The sequence below is a fragment of the Protopterus annectens genome, chromosome 2.part1, assembly GCF_019279795.1.
Source record: "Protopterus annectens isolate FY-2018-M chromosome 2.part1, PAN1.0, whole genome shotgun sequence".
Classification (NCBI taxonomy): Eukaryota; Metazoa; Chordata; order Ceratodontiformes; family Protopteridae; genus Protopterus; species Protopterus annectens.
The window spans coordinates 443,389,181-443,406,039 of record NC_056729.1 but is presented as its reverse complement, the minus strand read 5'-3'; the positions used below and the strand labels follow the sequence as shown (position 1 = coordinate 443,406,039).

Here is a 16,859-nt window from a genome sequence, read left to right as displayed (position 1 = left end):
GAAGGATCAGATGAGAAGGCAAGAAATGTGAAAAATGCATGAATACAGTTGAAAGTATAGAAAACTCTTGGAACAACCACATGTTGATCAGGACTGAATACAGGAATGGTTAAGGATAGATGAATTTAAACCAAAAGGCAGAAATTTAATATTAGCGGCCAAGATAGTGGCTTACGTACACGTTGGTTTACAAAGTCCACTGAATATGTGGGAGAAACAGACAAATGTAGGTTTTGTAAAACGGAATTGGAAACAGTCACACATCTTGTTGCTGGTTGTGATACACTAATGGCAAAAGGACTGTATACTAAAAAGCATAAAAATTCGGCAAAAGTTCTACACTAGGGATTGTGCAAAAACAGTACTGTATACTAAAAGGCATAAAAATTCGGCAAAAGTTCTACACTAGGGATTGTGCAAAAACAGTACAATATTGAAGTAGCCAAAAAATGAAACATTGGCCATAAAGCATTATAGAAAATGATGAAGTTTATATCACATGGGATCACCCATGAAAATGATGAAGTTTATATCACATGGGATCACCCATTACCAACAGTTCAAAAAAAGATGTGAGAAAAACAGACATAGTAGTCCATGAAAAGAAGAAAAAAGTAGCATTGATCATTGAAAACTGCTACACCCATTGACTACAGTGTCTTGCGTACAGAGAGATACAAAGTCATCAGGATTTGCAGGCAGAAATGAGGGCAATGTGGAAGAAGGATACCAGCACAATTCCAATACTAGAAGGCGCAACAAGTCTTATAAAAAAGAATGAATTTACAATCATACTTAGTTAGGTTACCGATACACGTAACTCTGAACTGCAGGAGTCATTACTGGGCACATTGTGAGTGCTGCAAAGAGCACTTCTGGCTAAGATTGAAACAATACTATTTTCATGAACTTTAATCATACTTTGGAGTTAGGAATGGGGTCCATTCCTGTCATGGTATTAGAAACTAAAAAGACTTGGAGAAATTAAAAAAAAAAAAGTGAGAAGATATTGCAAACCTACTGGCTGACAAATTTAGCTCTAAGTTCTGTGGACTGAACTAATATTTTCCAACAAATATATAAACACCAAAGAGTTGATGCTGTGCTTGAATGAATTACATTCACACATTGATTACATAGAGAAGAGGTACTAAGACGTTATTACAAGCTGCAATAGTGTGATGTTAATATAAACTGGTGACAGTGTAATGTGCTACGGTTATTGCATCACTTTTCAGTTATTTACAAGCACTTTTACCCTCAAAATTAATGTTCATTGACAGCACTACTAATAAGCTGGTTTTCATGCCACAGGTCATGTTCCTTCACATTCCCGGTAATACCGCAGGTAATGCTCCTTCACTTTCCTGGTAATGCCACAGGTCACGTTCCTTCATTTTTCTGGTAATGCCACAGGTCACTTTCCTTCACTTTCCTGGTAAAGTAAGCTTCCTACACACAAGAAGAGTAGCATTTATTTTGTACCAATTTATAATTGCAAAAGTCAAGTTTTAGTTCACAATACTATCCTCTTACAAGCACGGTCTTTGAGGGGTTCTTCTCAGGTGATCTAGATAGTATATCTGGGACTGCACTGGAATTGAAGCTACAGAGTATTAGGTTACTCTGCAGTCATTATATCTTTCATCTTGGAGTTCTTAGGCATCTTCTCTGCAGTCATCCAATCTTCCAGAATGAAACCAGTCACCCTTCACCTTTAGGGTAACACATGGGCATGTTATCCAGCCTGGGGTACATGATGAATAATTCATTATGGCTCAGATACTACTATGCTCATCCATCCTTGAAGGAGGGGGGCTAAGTCCATCCGTTATGGTTAGGGTGTAACCTTGGAAATCTATCCTCATGGCTAGTTTGCTGTTTCTAATCTAATAGCATTCACAGTCCAATAAATGCATACATATAAAGTTGTTACTGATATCATACACTGGCTTCTCAAATATTAGACAGGGTGAACCAAGCAAATGCAGAAGCCGCTTCAGTATGTGCACAGTACAATCAAATATACTACAGCTGCAATTCTTGGTAGTTAGCAAAACAATGGAGACATTTTTAGAATTAGGGATAAAAGCTTGCAATCTGTAGTACTCGGAAATGCTGAACATGCAGTGAGAAAAATGAAAGGACAGTTTAATTTTTACAGTTAATAGCATAGAAATAGTGTGATATAGTAAGCACACTAGGCATATGGTGTCTGATATAGTTTTGGCTCATGTGGATGACCTACACTTATGAAGGGCTGATAAGCAAGTTTTTACAAGAACTTTCACCTGATGAGTATACTGTTATCCAAGGCATGCCTACATCCTCATGACGCCCCCCCCCCCCCATTATTGCAAAGCAACATCATAGGTGGCAGCCACTTCTGCCAGCATGTTCATGAAGCCCCCTCTATCATTCCACAGTAAGATCATGGGTGCCATCCATTTCTGTCAGCATACTCAGGAAACACACTCTGTTTTTGTAGAGTAGCATTATGGTGGGTACCACCTACGTCTGTCAGCGTGCTCATGAATCCGCCATATACTTCTGGAGTAACATTGTAACTACCATCCACTAATGAATAGTCATTATGTACATGCTAGCCTGAATGCAATGCATGGGCACAAATGTGAAAGATGGAACCACCTGGGATTTGGTACAATGCTTATGCCTGCAAGCCTAATTGTACATGAGCACTATTTAAAAAACTAAAATAAAAACAGAGCACAAATGCACAGCCACTCTCCTTTCATCCCCATTTACACCAAATATATAAAGTTAGGTGATTAGAGACATTTGGAACAGATGCCTATACAGGCTGTGGCAGTCTTGCTCTTGGAATGGGAGGTTTCAGGCTCCTTGGGTATTCTTAAAGCAGTTCTGTATCTGTATTCTACAAAGAAGTGCAACAGAAGCAGAGAGCAATTTATATTTCATGCCATGCTCCAAAAAGCACATGCACTCACAGCATGCACAGCATGAACTACAGCATGCAAAAACACAAGCATACAACACAAAAACATGGATATACACTATATTAAAGTACAAGCACAGAGCATGTAAAAACATGAACATAAAGCATGCAAAAGGCATGAGTCGCTAACTTTTATTCTGTACTGTGAGCTATTTAAATGTATAACTTTCTTTTAATCACTAGTAACAGGCCACACCTTACAACCTATGGGAATTCTCTCTCTTACAAAGCTATTATAGGATTCTCAAACAGGAGTAAAGTAGTGCAAATTGTGTTAGTACAACAAATATCGCACACATTGGAGGCGGAGAGTTTCACGAGCACAGGAAGCAGACAACACTCTGCCAGTAAGTATGCTTCCCTGTTACGGAAGGGCAAGGGGGATAAATAACATCTACATTTATTTACCATTCACTGGTAACTAGCAAAGGGAACATTCCAGGACATGGAGTTCAAATGAGTTAAAACATATATCCTTATATCCTACCATAAGTTTTCTCCCACATACTAATCAAACAAGTCATTAAAAACTGTCCATCGTGCCAGCCAGAGGTGGATCATGGCCAAATGGAGCTTAGGCAGGGTAAAGGACCATGATTCCCCTGCCACCCCAGACTGTAGCCATTCCCGTGTCCCAGTACTTGTCCGTCTCTCCCCATTTACCATAAACACTGTTCAAACCTGTTAGTGTGCATAAGATTTTTTCTTTACTTATACAGTGACTACAAATAGTTTGAATTTAAGACATTTATTTTAAATGTTATAGCACAAACACTGATGGCTATTTGATTAAAAAAAAAAGTCTCACATTGAAAACATGAACAACAGTAAACTTCTCTGTACTTGAAACTCACATTCATTGAAAATGTATTGAAACTGCATTAGAACTCAAGATTCATTTTGAAAATGCTTTTAACCAATGACAGATTAAGTGTACCTTTGGGCAGTTTTCATAAACATGGGCCCCTTGCACACATTTTTAGGGCAATGCATGAATGCACGTGTTCTTTAATATAATCAGGAAGGTGAATCAAATTATTTTCCTTGTTTTATGCAGTAACATTTGTTACAGTGTGTTTTAAATGTGTGCTTCTGAACATTTTGTTTCACTACTTACTGGAAAAATGTATGAACCAATAAAGACAAAACTACCCATTTCTGTACATTTCAACCAGAAAAGGCCACTCAAATTTGCTGTCATTATAACCTATCAATTATAACCTACCAATCAGTCAATATGCACAGTCTCTGCAGAAGTAAAAGTTACTGAATTCCACATTAAAGAGAAGTATCACTAGTGCAGAGATTGCTGCTGGCAAACAATTTTGCATTTCAGTGCTTCACCTCAAATGCAGTACTCACTACCCTTGATGAATAAATTGACTGAACTACATTAAAAAATTGGTGCGCTGATGATATTGCCACTGGATGACACAATCAGTTAGAAGTATAAGTCAGAGAAGGCTCCAAGGTCAACAGAGACCAAGTTGAAGACTTGGAAATTGCCTAGACAGAAAGCACAGCAGTGTGAGGAATTACTCAGAGCACTAACACCTCAAGATGAGGAAAAAAATAGGTGGACTTGAAGAACAACTGCAGCTCCTCAAAACAGAGGGAGGACTACGGAACAGATCTGCAGCTGGGCCAGGTATGGAAATAAGGTACATAAGGAAAGCTGGTGGTGGAATGCAGAAGTCCAGGAGATCGCTGTACAAGTCACTTAACCAAACTGTGCTTCTAGGTGGCCCTTGTGTCCAACAGGATTACTAGGTTTAAAAATGAAAAATAAACTTGAGCTGGAGCTGCATGGACCACAGATAAGATGGCTATCAACCTAACTCTATAAGGCCAAGACTAAGCATGTTTTACTGAAGATGGGAGTGGAGTAAAAAGAGCTGTTTGTTATGAATAGAGCTTTATAAGCTAAGAGACAGTAAGTGAGAAGACAGTCATATACAATGTGTGGGGCAACAGTGTTTTTATTTAGATACATATGCATTATGCCAGCATTCTCAGGCATGTGAGAGATTTTAAAATGGTGGTAGTCAATAATATTCTTGACTTTATAAGAAACTGGTTCCATGTTGCTTGGACCAATGCTGAAAAATACTCCATAATCCCTGGGAAGAGTTATTTTCATTTTAATAAATGCTTTTGTCATGTTAAATTTGGAATCATAAGCTACAGTGAAAGCAGAGTAGGGTGTTTACTCGCTAGGAAACAGCAGGCACTGGTAGACCTACAGAAAATTATGCATGGGTGAGAACAGCATAAAGAAAAAAAAAAAACATTTTGCTTCTATAATCACTATTTTTCTTCCACACACAAAATATTAAAATATAACAAATTAAAAATTAGAATACAAAAGTGTTTACTAGCATGAGCAGAAGTTGGAGTCAAGATGCCCCCGTTAAATGCATTTTCTCTCCTTGTATACTAATTCAGTCTCTGCTACTTTCACAAACCTGGTAAACAAATTGTAAAATTTACACAAAACAGGACTTTCAGAATTAGTTAACGAACTGGGTTCAACCATAAATAAGAAGTATAAAAATTTAAAATTCAAAAGAGGGTACTTTCATTTTGCATTGCACATAAAATAGGTTTTAAAATCAAAATACAAGAAATCACCAGTTCCATGTCATCTTTTTTAATTTCTCTAATGGCCTCCATATCTTTGTGTCTTTCGGCTTTTCCCGGTTAGGGGTCGCCACAGCGGAACTCCGGTCCGCTAATGATTGGCAGTAGATTTTTACATGCTAGCTTGCCGGGCCTAATGCATAACCTTCAACGAAGGAACGCACATCTCCACACAGAAGACGCTCTAACTGAGAATCGAACAGGCAGCGCCTAACTGTGAGGTGACAACACTACCGCAGCACCACCACCGCAGTGTAATGGCCTCCATATCCAAACATTATAAACTACAAATAATATGCAATAAAATAATACACTGCTCTTCTAAATTCTTTAAAAACCTTTAGTAACATGCTGCTATACAGTTATAAAGACTTGAATTAGCATGTTTTAGAAAAGGAACTATAACCTGAATATGCACATCTGCAAATGAAAGAACCGTCATACTGTAAAGGTGGAACTCTCAAACACTATTCTGAAAAAAAAACAAGTTACAGAAAAAGTACAATTTAATTAAGAAAAAAGTCAAAAGATGTGGCATAGAGTTTTACACTGTTCCTTTCAAGTTTAACTTCGGTGACTTGCTTATATTTTGTTAACTGCATACCTCTCAAAAACAAAAGAAAGTAATCTTTTCATCAATGGCTCAAACCGGCTGCTTAGTTACACTTGACAAAAAGCATGTGAGACAAAAGAGGAGCACAAATAGCATTTTAGAACATCTTTAGAACACACTCCAAGTATACCAAGCTAAAAGTTCATCAACTATTATTCAACTTAGCAAAGTAACGCCTATGCAGTGCAGAAAATGCAGTACAGAAACAAACACAATCAGTCAAAATACCACATTCACACTTCTCAAAATCTCATCATCTTCTCAACTGGCCTTTAAAAATCACAGACGGCTAAGAAGAGGAGCACGTTCTTATGTTTCACAATATAATACAGTCAGTGACAGTAACTCTTTGTGTAGGCATTGTTTATGAATTTAATGTACTTACGCATAAACTAGTTTGACTACGAGGAACATAAATTTAGGAAGAGCAAAGCCAAATCTGAAGGCCAAAATCACAGAGCTTTGCCTACATCATAGCATTTGAGAGGGGTGCTCCATATAACAGCAATGCATCCTTGAACTACTTTTTTGAGAGAGACAAGTAAGTGGAACTGTAGAAAGCTCAGGAGGCCAGTTCTTAATATAATGAAGGCCCTTTCCCCATAAATTAGGTGCAGCTTACTTTCTTTGCTTCTTTTGGCACTTTCTTATATTGCAGATCTTCATTCAACACATTACTCTTACCCATAATCCTGCTATCTGAACCCTTTACTCAGCACAGGAGAACAGCATTAAAGTCAACTGCATCATCACACCGCCTTTCTCAACTAAAATTTGTTTATTCCTATAACTTCATTAAGCTAAACACCAACAGAGTATGAATTACCATTTTGATTCATCTATTTCCAATCAGTGGCTGCAATGGACAGACAACAGCCCGACAATTTTTCTGAAATCTTGTGTTACTATGTGTAAGAACATGATTTAGCCTACAAGGCACCTTACTCCAGACAGGACTGATTTTTTAGCTTTAGATGATTGAGCAGCCAGGGTAGAATGAAGTCAAGCTTGCACGTTAGTAATATAGTGTGAAGGATGGCAAATCTAAAATGTAACCAGAAAGCACAATAAAACCTGTAATTTACAAATTTTCTGTAAGGTCTGATGTACCATGGAAGAAACATTAATAGATTACACTTGATGCAGAAGGTAGCGCTATGATGTAGAATGACAAACTCCTAATTATGGACAGGCAAATCAGGTTTGATTAGCAGCTGGGGCAAATTTATTTATTTATTTATTTAACATTTGCTAACTGGTAAAGTCCGTCTTGGAACGAAAGCAATTTTCAGCAGAGGCCCGGGGAGAAATGCTCCAGAGATGCACATCTTTGTAATGTGGAAGGAAACCGGAGCACCCAGAGGAAACCCACACAAACACAGGGGGGAGGACATGCAGACTCCACACAGAAGGAACCCCAGCCAAGAATCGAACCGGAGAACCTCTTTCTGGGAGGCGACAATGCTACCACTGCACCACTGCGCCGTCCATGAGGCTTTGACATGGAGAGAGAGAGAAGCTGTCTGGACTTTCTCCAAATACATACTGTGGTACAGGCTAGGGACATAGTGCGGGGTGGAGCAAGAGGGGTAGGAGTGAATACTGGCTGAGCTATCATGGAGGTGGGGGGGTGATATGCCAGCATGTCCTCATTGAATGCCTCAAATATACCACGTGAATGTAGGGGAGGAGAGTGACAAGTGTAGATCACTAATGAAAAAAACATCCAGAGTAGCAAGTGATGCATGGTCTAGGGACAGACCAAGATCCTCAATGACCCTATCTCTGTGGCATCAGGTTCAAGGGAGGTTAGGAGGGGTAGGCAGACCAGACATAGGACATGGGGCACCAGGATGTATGGCAAGACAAAAAAATTGCTATTAACCCAATTCAGGCAATATCCATTGCCACTTAATGTTTCTTCTTCTCCCTAAGTTACTCTGACACTTGACCCTTATAATGCTTTCTTTTCCTTTTCCTGTCCATACACACATATTGTATTTTGTATAAATGTGACTGTGTATGTAACTTTTCAAGGTTACTGTTTTTGTCTAAAGCACCACTTGTACTGCTTTTACACCGAATCCAGGCTGAGCCACATGTACCATGGCTCTACCACAGTAAACAACCAACCAAATAAATCTAGACAGTCTGCGAAGTCGGTGACTTCTGGCACCACCACTCTAAGAAAATAAAGAGATGGAGCATCTGAAATTAGGGTATCCAGGTCATAATAAACTACACAGAGAAAAAAAAAAGGTATTGTGGGAAACTACACACAGAAAAAAAAAGGTATTGTAGGAAAAGTAGAATAGACTAAGAAGGACAACAGAGATCAAAACGAACCACCGAGAACAATGCAGAAGGGTTACTACTAGCCTACTGCATAACAGATTAATATATAATGAAATACACGTCTGTGTTTATTTTTTCTTTTTCAGTTTCAGTGGAGTTGTCCTTCAATGTGATTTATTTTTTAACGGTATAAGTCTTAAGCAGCAATCTAAAAGGACTAACTAAATAATGATTTCCTTTCATTCTCCTTCCCATACAAGTGATGCAAGGTACTGTGAACATTTTTATTAGTTTTCTGTCAGGTAATAGGACAGCACTGTGTTAACCTTCAGTTTAAAGCCCATGTAATATGAAGAACCACAAAGAGCATGTCAGAGAGAAACCCTATGACAGATGACAACAGAATCTGCACTTTGGCAAGCCTGAGATACATCCTCTTCTCTTCACAGAAGCTACAGAAGGGCTATAAACAATTAAGACAAGCCTGAGGAGCCTTAGATGGATTATCTTCCTATGTATTTACGTAGTACTTTCTTGCTGCATTTTGTTAAATCATGTGCAACATATGAAGCAGAGTATATTTACTCTAGGGTAAAGGAAACAAGGGTTAATTTTCACAGTACTTGTAATACACAATACAGACTGTATTCTAGCTTGAATATTTGCTTCTATTGGGGCTGTTGGCTGGGATGTGAACAACGACTCCTATCAGTACAATATCAGACAGCACACATTACAATGCTAGATGTAGGACATAGTACGGGTAAGGTAGGAGTGCACACACTGAGTACAAGTTAGCTACTATAAGTTGTATGCAGAGACAACTATTGCATTTCAAAATAAAATGCAAGGGCAGACTGCTCAGCCAGTATCACAGTTTATTATTTTATTTACATTTGTTAACCGGGAAAGTCCGACTTGGAACAAGCCCATTTTCAGCGGAGGCCCGGGGAGAAATGCTCCTACAGATGTGCCAAGATGAATACAAGGTGTGGTTATCGATGACATATTCCATTACAACTTTCAGCAGGGCCTTCAAGTCGTCTGTGTTAGTACAGTCTAACGGTAAGAGGATACAGCACACATTTATGTTCATGAGTGATGCTAGGATTTCAGATGTGGTCATCTGGATTTGGGCGAGCAGACTGAACCAGACCAGGGAATAAGAGCGAGTTTGGTTACACACACAGTAAGGCACACAGTGGAATACAGCACACTGTCTAAACACTTTCAGCCATTGAGACACTTAAGGGAAGGCCTTTTCTTTGACACCAGCAAGAAAATCTACTTACACATGTTCAAGTTGAGGAAGTGCTAAAAAATGTCATAAGTCCTGTAGTTTGGGGGGTTAAAAATGAATTTCACACTCATTTTGCACAATAGGAAGAAGCACCTCAGCATTACAATAAAAAGCTAGAATACTGGAAATCTAATTCTTAAAATATATCCAAGAAACAATTTACTTTAAAAATCTTTCATTTACATTACAGCTCTGGGATCAGCACCACAACCAGAGACATGGATCATGGGCCATTCTTGTACCAAAAGATTAGAGAGATGACTACAGCAAGGAGACGGTGTTGATGTGGCGAGAGACATTCAATAAGCAGCAATGTGGTTAGAAGTTGGGGTGTCCGAGAAGGCCATGGGTAAGGTGCAAGCTGTGTTGCAAATCATACTGACAACCAAGATAATATGGATGACAGACATCAATTCAGCAGTTAGTACAGTTGGTAAGACAAGAGGTGGGTTATTTAAAGCAAAGTTTGCCACAGGCCAGAACAGTATGCTCCAAGGGAATTCAGAAACTGGAAAGGTACAGAGCCAACTCAATTCAAACAGTGTAAAGGGTTGGGCATAAAATAAACAACTGTATAGCTACAGTAGTGGCAGAAGCAGGAGAAAAAGACATACAGCCAATCCAAATTTAAAAAACACAGCAAGCACTGTACCTGCAGATGAAGTTCATACGTCAGAGAAGAGGATGGGAGTTTTTCATGCTGGCCCGAGGGCAGGCCTTAGTCAGGTAAAGAGGAGATGTGCTTAGTGAAAGTTATGACTGGTAAGGCAGATCAAGAGTATATAGATGGGGAAAAACAACTTATTACCAGACCCCCCCCAGAGATGGTAGAAACAAGGGGGGATTGCAAGACCTATTGGCTGGATCACTCTAGGTAGACTCTAAGATGGCCTACGTTTGGTTTATATTTTAAGAGATGGTGACAAAGAGTGTTGCTGCAGTAGCGTTGTCGCCTCACAGTAAGACGTTGCCCTGTTTGACTCTCAGCTAGAGCGTCTTCTGTGAGGAGACATGCATGAATGGGCATACCTTCATTGAAGGTTGTGCGTCAGGGCTGGCAACTCGGCACATAAAAATCTACTGCCAATCATTAGCAGACAAGGGTTACGCTGTGGCGACCCCTAACCGGGAAAAACCGAAAGAAACAACAAGTGACAGTGCTTCGGCTCACCTCTGTTCAGGAAACAAACAGTTAAGATCTTCCAGAACAGCCTGCCTTAGGCACATATCCTTGTTTGTCAATAACTGGCAATAAACACCTATCTGAAGTAATTTTAATGCATTCTGATGTTGTCGCCTTGCTTATTTGAGAATTTTAGAGATATGAAAAGTGTGGCCAATCCAAGTTATAAAGTGTGGGACAAGGGTGCTATGCCACAATGTTAAAAATAATGGTGGTTAAGGGGTGATCCATGGAAGAAAGGAGGATTTGAGCTTGGTTAACAAGTGTTTAATTAGTACAGAAAAGAGACATTCTAAATCTCAGACAATACAGACTGGTTAGCATACTAATAATCAGGTCTTAACTATGGCCAAGATGGGGGGGTGGACAGACAAGTTAGACAGCATAAGTCAGGCACCTGTAAAAAAACTGGGGTGAGAAGATGTGGTTCATTGGGATAACAATAAAAAGGTCAGCCAGAGCAAGGATAAGCATTTTTTTCATCATGAGCCCCAAGGTCCACATTTCTTACACATATACACTTCCCCTCATGAAAGCAGGGGCATGCTAGCAGCCATGGGGCCTAGAGAACAGAACAGCATAGAGCCAGAGAAGGGGATAGGGAAGGAACCCATTGGTCCACAAGGCTAATCACAATATGGGTGAAGAAAGAATTTCCCATTTTGCCCACTAGTTTTTTTCAGGCTTCCTCCTTCTCCAAATTGAATAGTTGGCAGCTCTAGGTAGCTACAGCCATGTAAAGACAGAAGGCAGAGCTGGTAAGGGAGACTAAAGTCAAGTGTAGTGGACATAACCCATAATTAACACATATTAGCCAGATCCCCTTGGCAACCTATGTTTCCTGTGTATTTTAACAAATGGTGACAAAAGGTTTACTGCTGATGAATAAGGCTATATATCAACAGTGCTACGGGACTTTAGTGTTCAAGAAATAAATATTTAACAAAGTCTCCCAGAAGATCCTGCCTTGCATCTTCTTGGTCAACTGGCAATAACTGTCAATAAACACATGCATGCAACTGTTTTAATCCATTCTGCTGTCAGCCCCATTCTTATGCAAAATTGTACTTACAAAATAATGTTGATATGAAAACTGCGTTGTTTGTGCAAGTTTAAAGGTGCAAGACAATAGTGATATGCTCTACTGCTACAAAATAAAGGTGGTTAAGAGGGTGGTCCATGGGAAAGAGAAAGACAAGTTTGGCTAAGTGTGTAATTACTATGGAGGAGAGCTATTCCCAGTCTCATATGGTCTGTATTTTGACAAGCCAAAGTGTCCTGTCTCTCATCCCAGTAGTTATAGAAGAGATGCAAGTAAGGCAGGCCCAAGTAACTTTAGACTGAGGCGCATGTTATTTATTTATTTACATTTGTTTACCAGGAAAATCCACTGGGCCTAAATGAGCCCATTTTCAGTGGAGGCCTTGGGAGAAAAGCTCCAATAAAACAAGAAATTACAGATTAATTACAGAAATAGAATTGGGAATGTATGAGATTAAATGACAAAAAAAAATAATTAAGGAGTTTTTACAGTCATGACAACAGATAAAGCACTTTGTGTAAGAAACAACAGCAAGATACAATCACTAGATAAACAGTATGAGTTTGCAGCACACAAGCAAAAATGAAATATATACAGTGGGCTATACATGTGTTAGAGTTGAGAATCTGAGATTGACAGTAAGCAGGTAATGAAGTGTGACTATATGAGGAAAGAATAATTTAAGTGAGAAATGGTGGTATGAGAAAGGTAAGGTTATGTGAGGTTGGGATCTGAAGCATGAACAAGTTTGAGTTGAGCCATTGAGTTGACAGATGTAGGTAAAGGGCCTTTTTGAAGAAGCTAGCATCACTAGTGCATCTAAGTGGTGATGGGAGCAAGTTCCAAAGTTTGGCTATGCAGGATAAAGCATTTGGCCAGCAGAGAGTTTAGGTTTTTGCGTAAGCAGTAAAGTTTGATTTTTAGATCGAAGGGGTCTATTTGGATGGTATAGTGTTAGAACGGAGCAGAGAGATGAGCAGTTGAAGGGTTTATACATTATTCTCTGAGCCATAGCTAGTTGTCAGTAGGTAAGGTATTGCAGTAGTTCAAGCTAATTCAGTGTATGTAGTGAGGAACAGTGATGGGAGGAATATGTAGCATTAGTTGCAAATTTGGTGATTTTACTATAATAGGTCTCTCCATTTTACGTTTTAGAGAGAACTGTATATTGGTGAGGAGCAAGGCACCATATAATAGAGATGGTAGTAGGAAAGTAGAGGCGAGAGTTTGCTTTGTAGAAGGGTTTAGGGAGTGTTTGTGTCTGTAGAAGGTGCCAAGTTTTTGGCAAGTCTTTTTGACATTATTGTGAATGTGCTGGTCAAAGGTTAAGTTTTCACCTATGATAACACCCAGTAATTTTGTGTAGGGGACTACTACTAGGATAATTTTGTTTAGTGAATAGATAGTGAAGTCTGGTTTATTAGGGTACTTTTCCTAGGGGGGAAAAGAAGTTTAGTTTTGCTGGGATTGAGGGCGAGATGGTTGTTAAGTCATCCATGTTTCAGTGGATGAGAAGGTCTGCTGGGTAAGTGTTAGTAATTCAGGTATGGTATTGGTGGTGTAAATCATTGCTGAGATGTCCACATACTGCTGGGTAAGTGTTAGTAATTCAGGTATGGTATTGGTGGTGTAAATCATTGCTGAGTTGTCCACATACTGAATAACTGAGCTGTTACTAACACAGGAAAGGACATCATTAATAAAAATCCTGAAGAGTAGAGGTCCTAGTATGGAGCCTTGAGGTACACCTGTAGGGGTATCTAGGAAAGGTAAGAAGGAGTTTTGCCATTTAGTGGATTGTTGTCTACAGGAGAGAGAGTTCTTAAACCAGAGTAGAGTTGGAGGGGATATACCTTGTGAGAAAAGCTTTGAGATAAGAAGGAAGTGATAGCTAGTGTCAAAAGCCTTAGAGAGATTGAGAAAAATGGAGGAAACTAGTTTGCCTTCATTGCTAGCTTGGTTAACTGTATCCAGAAATGATAAGAGAGCAGTTGTGGTACTGTGGGCTGGCAAAAAAAATGTTGACTAGAAGACAGTAGTTGGTTACTGAGTATATAATGTTGAAGCTGGGTGTGACTACATTTTTCTAGAATTTTTGAGACTGGGGAAAAGTATAGCGGTAGGACGAATACTGCCGCCTTTGTGTAGGGGGAGAATATATGCTTTTTCCAGATGATGTGTATATAGGAGTCCTGGATTGATCTATTTAAGAGTATACTACTTAGATAGGTAATAGTTTTAGCAGCCATCATAAAGTATTCTGAAGGTAGGTTGTCAGGGGTGCAACTACAAGGTTTAAGCTTGAGGAGAAGTTTTATGATGGCAGTAGGTATAGAGGAGAAAGAAAAAGTAGGTGAGGGAGAGTTTGGTGAGCGGTTGTGAGAAGGGCAGTGGTTAGAATGCTGAGATGAGGGGGAAGGAGGCAGCAAGTTTGGCTATGGTTTCTGTGAAGTACAAGTTAAATAAAGTGGCAATTTCTAGCGGTGTTTTATCAGGATGCGGGCAGGGGCTGCTCTTGGTGCCAGGGTTTAAAAGAAAAGAAATAAAACTCCAAAATCTCTTTGGATTTTGTTTGAAGTTCTGCTGTAGTTCAATATAATAAATTTTTTGTCATTAATGGCTATGCACTTTACTTGGTTACGAAACTGCCTGTACAGCTGGAGGTCAGAAGGGTTTTTAGTTTGTTGCCATGTTTTATCCCTAAAAGCTATGCATTTATGCAGTACTTTCTTGCTGCATTTTTAAAGCATTAGCAACGTATGAAGCAGTGAAAATTTACTTTAGTGTGAAAGGCACAGTGACTTATTTTCACAGTACTTTTGCTTCTGTTGGCAGGAATGTGAGCAGCACCTCCTAATCGCACTAGTAGCCACTAACTAATACAGCACCTACAAAATAAACAGGAATTGACACAAACTGCATAAACAATTAAAAACACCACCAGTATTAAGAATCAAAGTAAAACATTTCTAACAATGTGTTACTCTGCCCCGTGACATGCTTAATGTTTAGCCTTATTCCTCACCAGCTGGCAGAAGGTCAAAGTGCAGCAACAATGAACATTTTTTCCCTTTTTGCAGAATAAATCACAGATTATGAGACGCAGTGCAATTGATACTTTACTAAGCAGAGTAATAATCATGTTTATGTGGTACCTTTGAAATAAGTGTTTATTATAACGAGAAAACATTGCTGAGCTGCCAGAGTACATAACTGAATGACAACATTTTCACTTTCTTGGCATCCATTCATATATTTCCCTGCCTGCAGCACTGCACCAGCACTTGTTGAACTGTCAGTAAATAGCACTGCAGATCTCATGAAATGTTTATGGTCAAAGGCAAGAGTGTAATAAAATACTAGGGATGTCAAACACTGCAACTGGGGTTGGGGGATTACCACAGTACTAATTATCATAAGCATGAAATGTTGGCAACCCATCTTTGTACACACCTGTCATTAAGATATACATTTATGACAGCTCAAATTCTTAAATCCAGTAGTGGCTAACGAAATGTAACTAGGTGTAATGTTTCTGAAACTGTAATATTCTTAGAAACAGTTCAGAACATACTGAACACCTAAAACAACACAAGAAATCAAAATCACAAAAGAAAAGTGAGTTGGTCCAACTATACCTTAATCTACAGGGCTCGGAAAAGCATGCACAGTAGTATACGAGCCTCAGCACTGAAACAGGTGTGGACGAAGGCAAAACTATTCACGTTCCAGCTCCTGGATTCAGGAACACCATAGAAACTCAAAGGGACACGGCTTAAAATACATACTCTGTAATTAGAAAGGCGATAGACAAAAAAAGGGAGTCCTGCAGTAACCCCCGGCAGAACTAATAAATGAAATAAACTATTTGGAGTCAATCCAGCATATAATGTACCAAATACACACATTCATCAGAAACATAGAACAACTTTTGAAACAAACTCTGGTACTGCTTAAGATTACACAGAAAAGCAGACAGTAAAGTAGCGTGTTGGGTGATTACATGCCAAGCTTCATTGTAGAGGGACAATACAAATCCTCTTGTGAGGGTTGGTCATATCACGCATAAAGTGAATGTCCAATCCCACGGTTTCTTAAGACTTACTTTTTTCTGCAGCAATCAGCGCTTTTCCATCTTTCAACAGTTCCTTGATAAATTTATTCGTCCTGTCCAACTCTTGCTCATGAGCTCTTAACCTTTCCCTGAACCAAGGGCTATCCAGGTAGCAGTCACTAAACTCCAGGGGATGCAGTCCCATGATTGCCAACCACTTTTAAGCAAATCTCCAACTTGATAAACTTTCATTCAAGTCGAGCCTCACTTGAGCCAAGAAAAAAAAAGAAACCCAAGAGAAAAAAAACAACAAAAACACACAACTCTTCGGGCGGGTAGCAAGAGAAGTCCAGCTGACATAAAACACAGCCTGAAGGATAGAGTGACGTAACTGAATAACTCCGCCCCTAAACCTTCGCGTCGACTATCTGTGCTCGAGCCCCACACCCTGCAGTGACTCGTACTTCTAAGTCCTCTAAATCTCTGGGAAAATATCTCTATGTAAATGTAGGCATCCCCCACAGAATTTAGGGCAGCTCAGCCGTCAGTTGAGAGGCCTAGCATGTTAGATATAAACTCTAGTTTGGTTACAACCTCGTTGGTCTGTATATGGCTGGTCCAAATGTATACTTTCAATTGTCCCTAATTTTGAGGGGTGTTCCTGATTTTAGCTATGTTGCTTTTTTAAGTTGTGAACTTTTCAATATAAATGGAGGATTTTAGTAAACAGCTATTTGTAAAGCATTACAGTTACA

General features: G+C 39.3%; 1 protein-coding gene across 1 annotated transcript in view; it reads right to left on the bottom strand.

The window, feature by feature from the left end:
- Window positions 1-16,574, bottom strand: part of ARHGAP10 (Rho GTPase activating protein 10) — a 2,173,597-nt gene extending 2,157,023 nt beyond the window's left edge. Inside the window, exon 1 of the mRNA XM_044063456.1 lies at window positions 16,156-16,574. Within this exon, the coding sequence (XP_043919391.1) occupies window positions 16,156-16,309 (154 nt within the window). The 5' untranslated portion in view covers window positions 16,310-16,574. The remainder of the gene's footprint in view (window positions 1-16,155) is intronic.
- Between the last annotated feature and the right edge of the window lie 285 nt (window positions 16,575-16,859).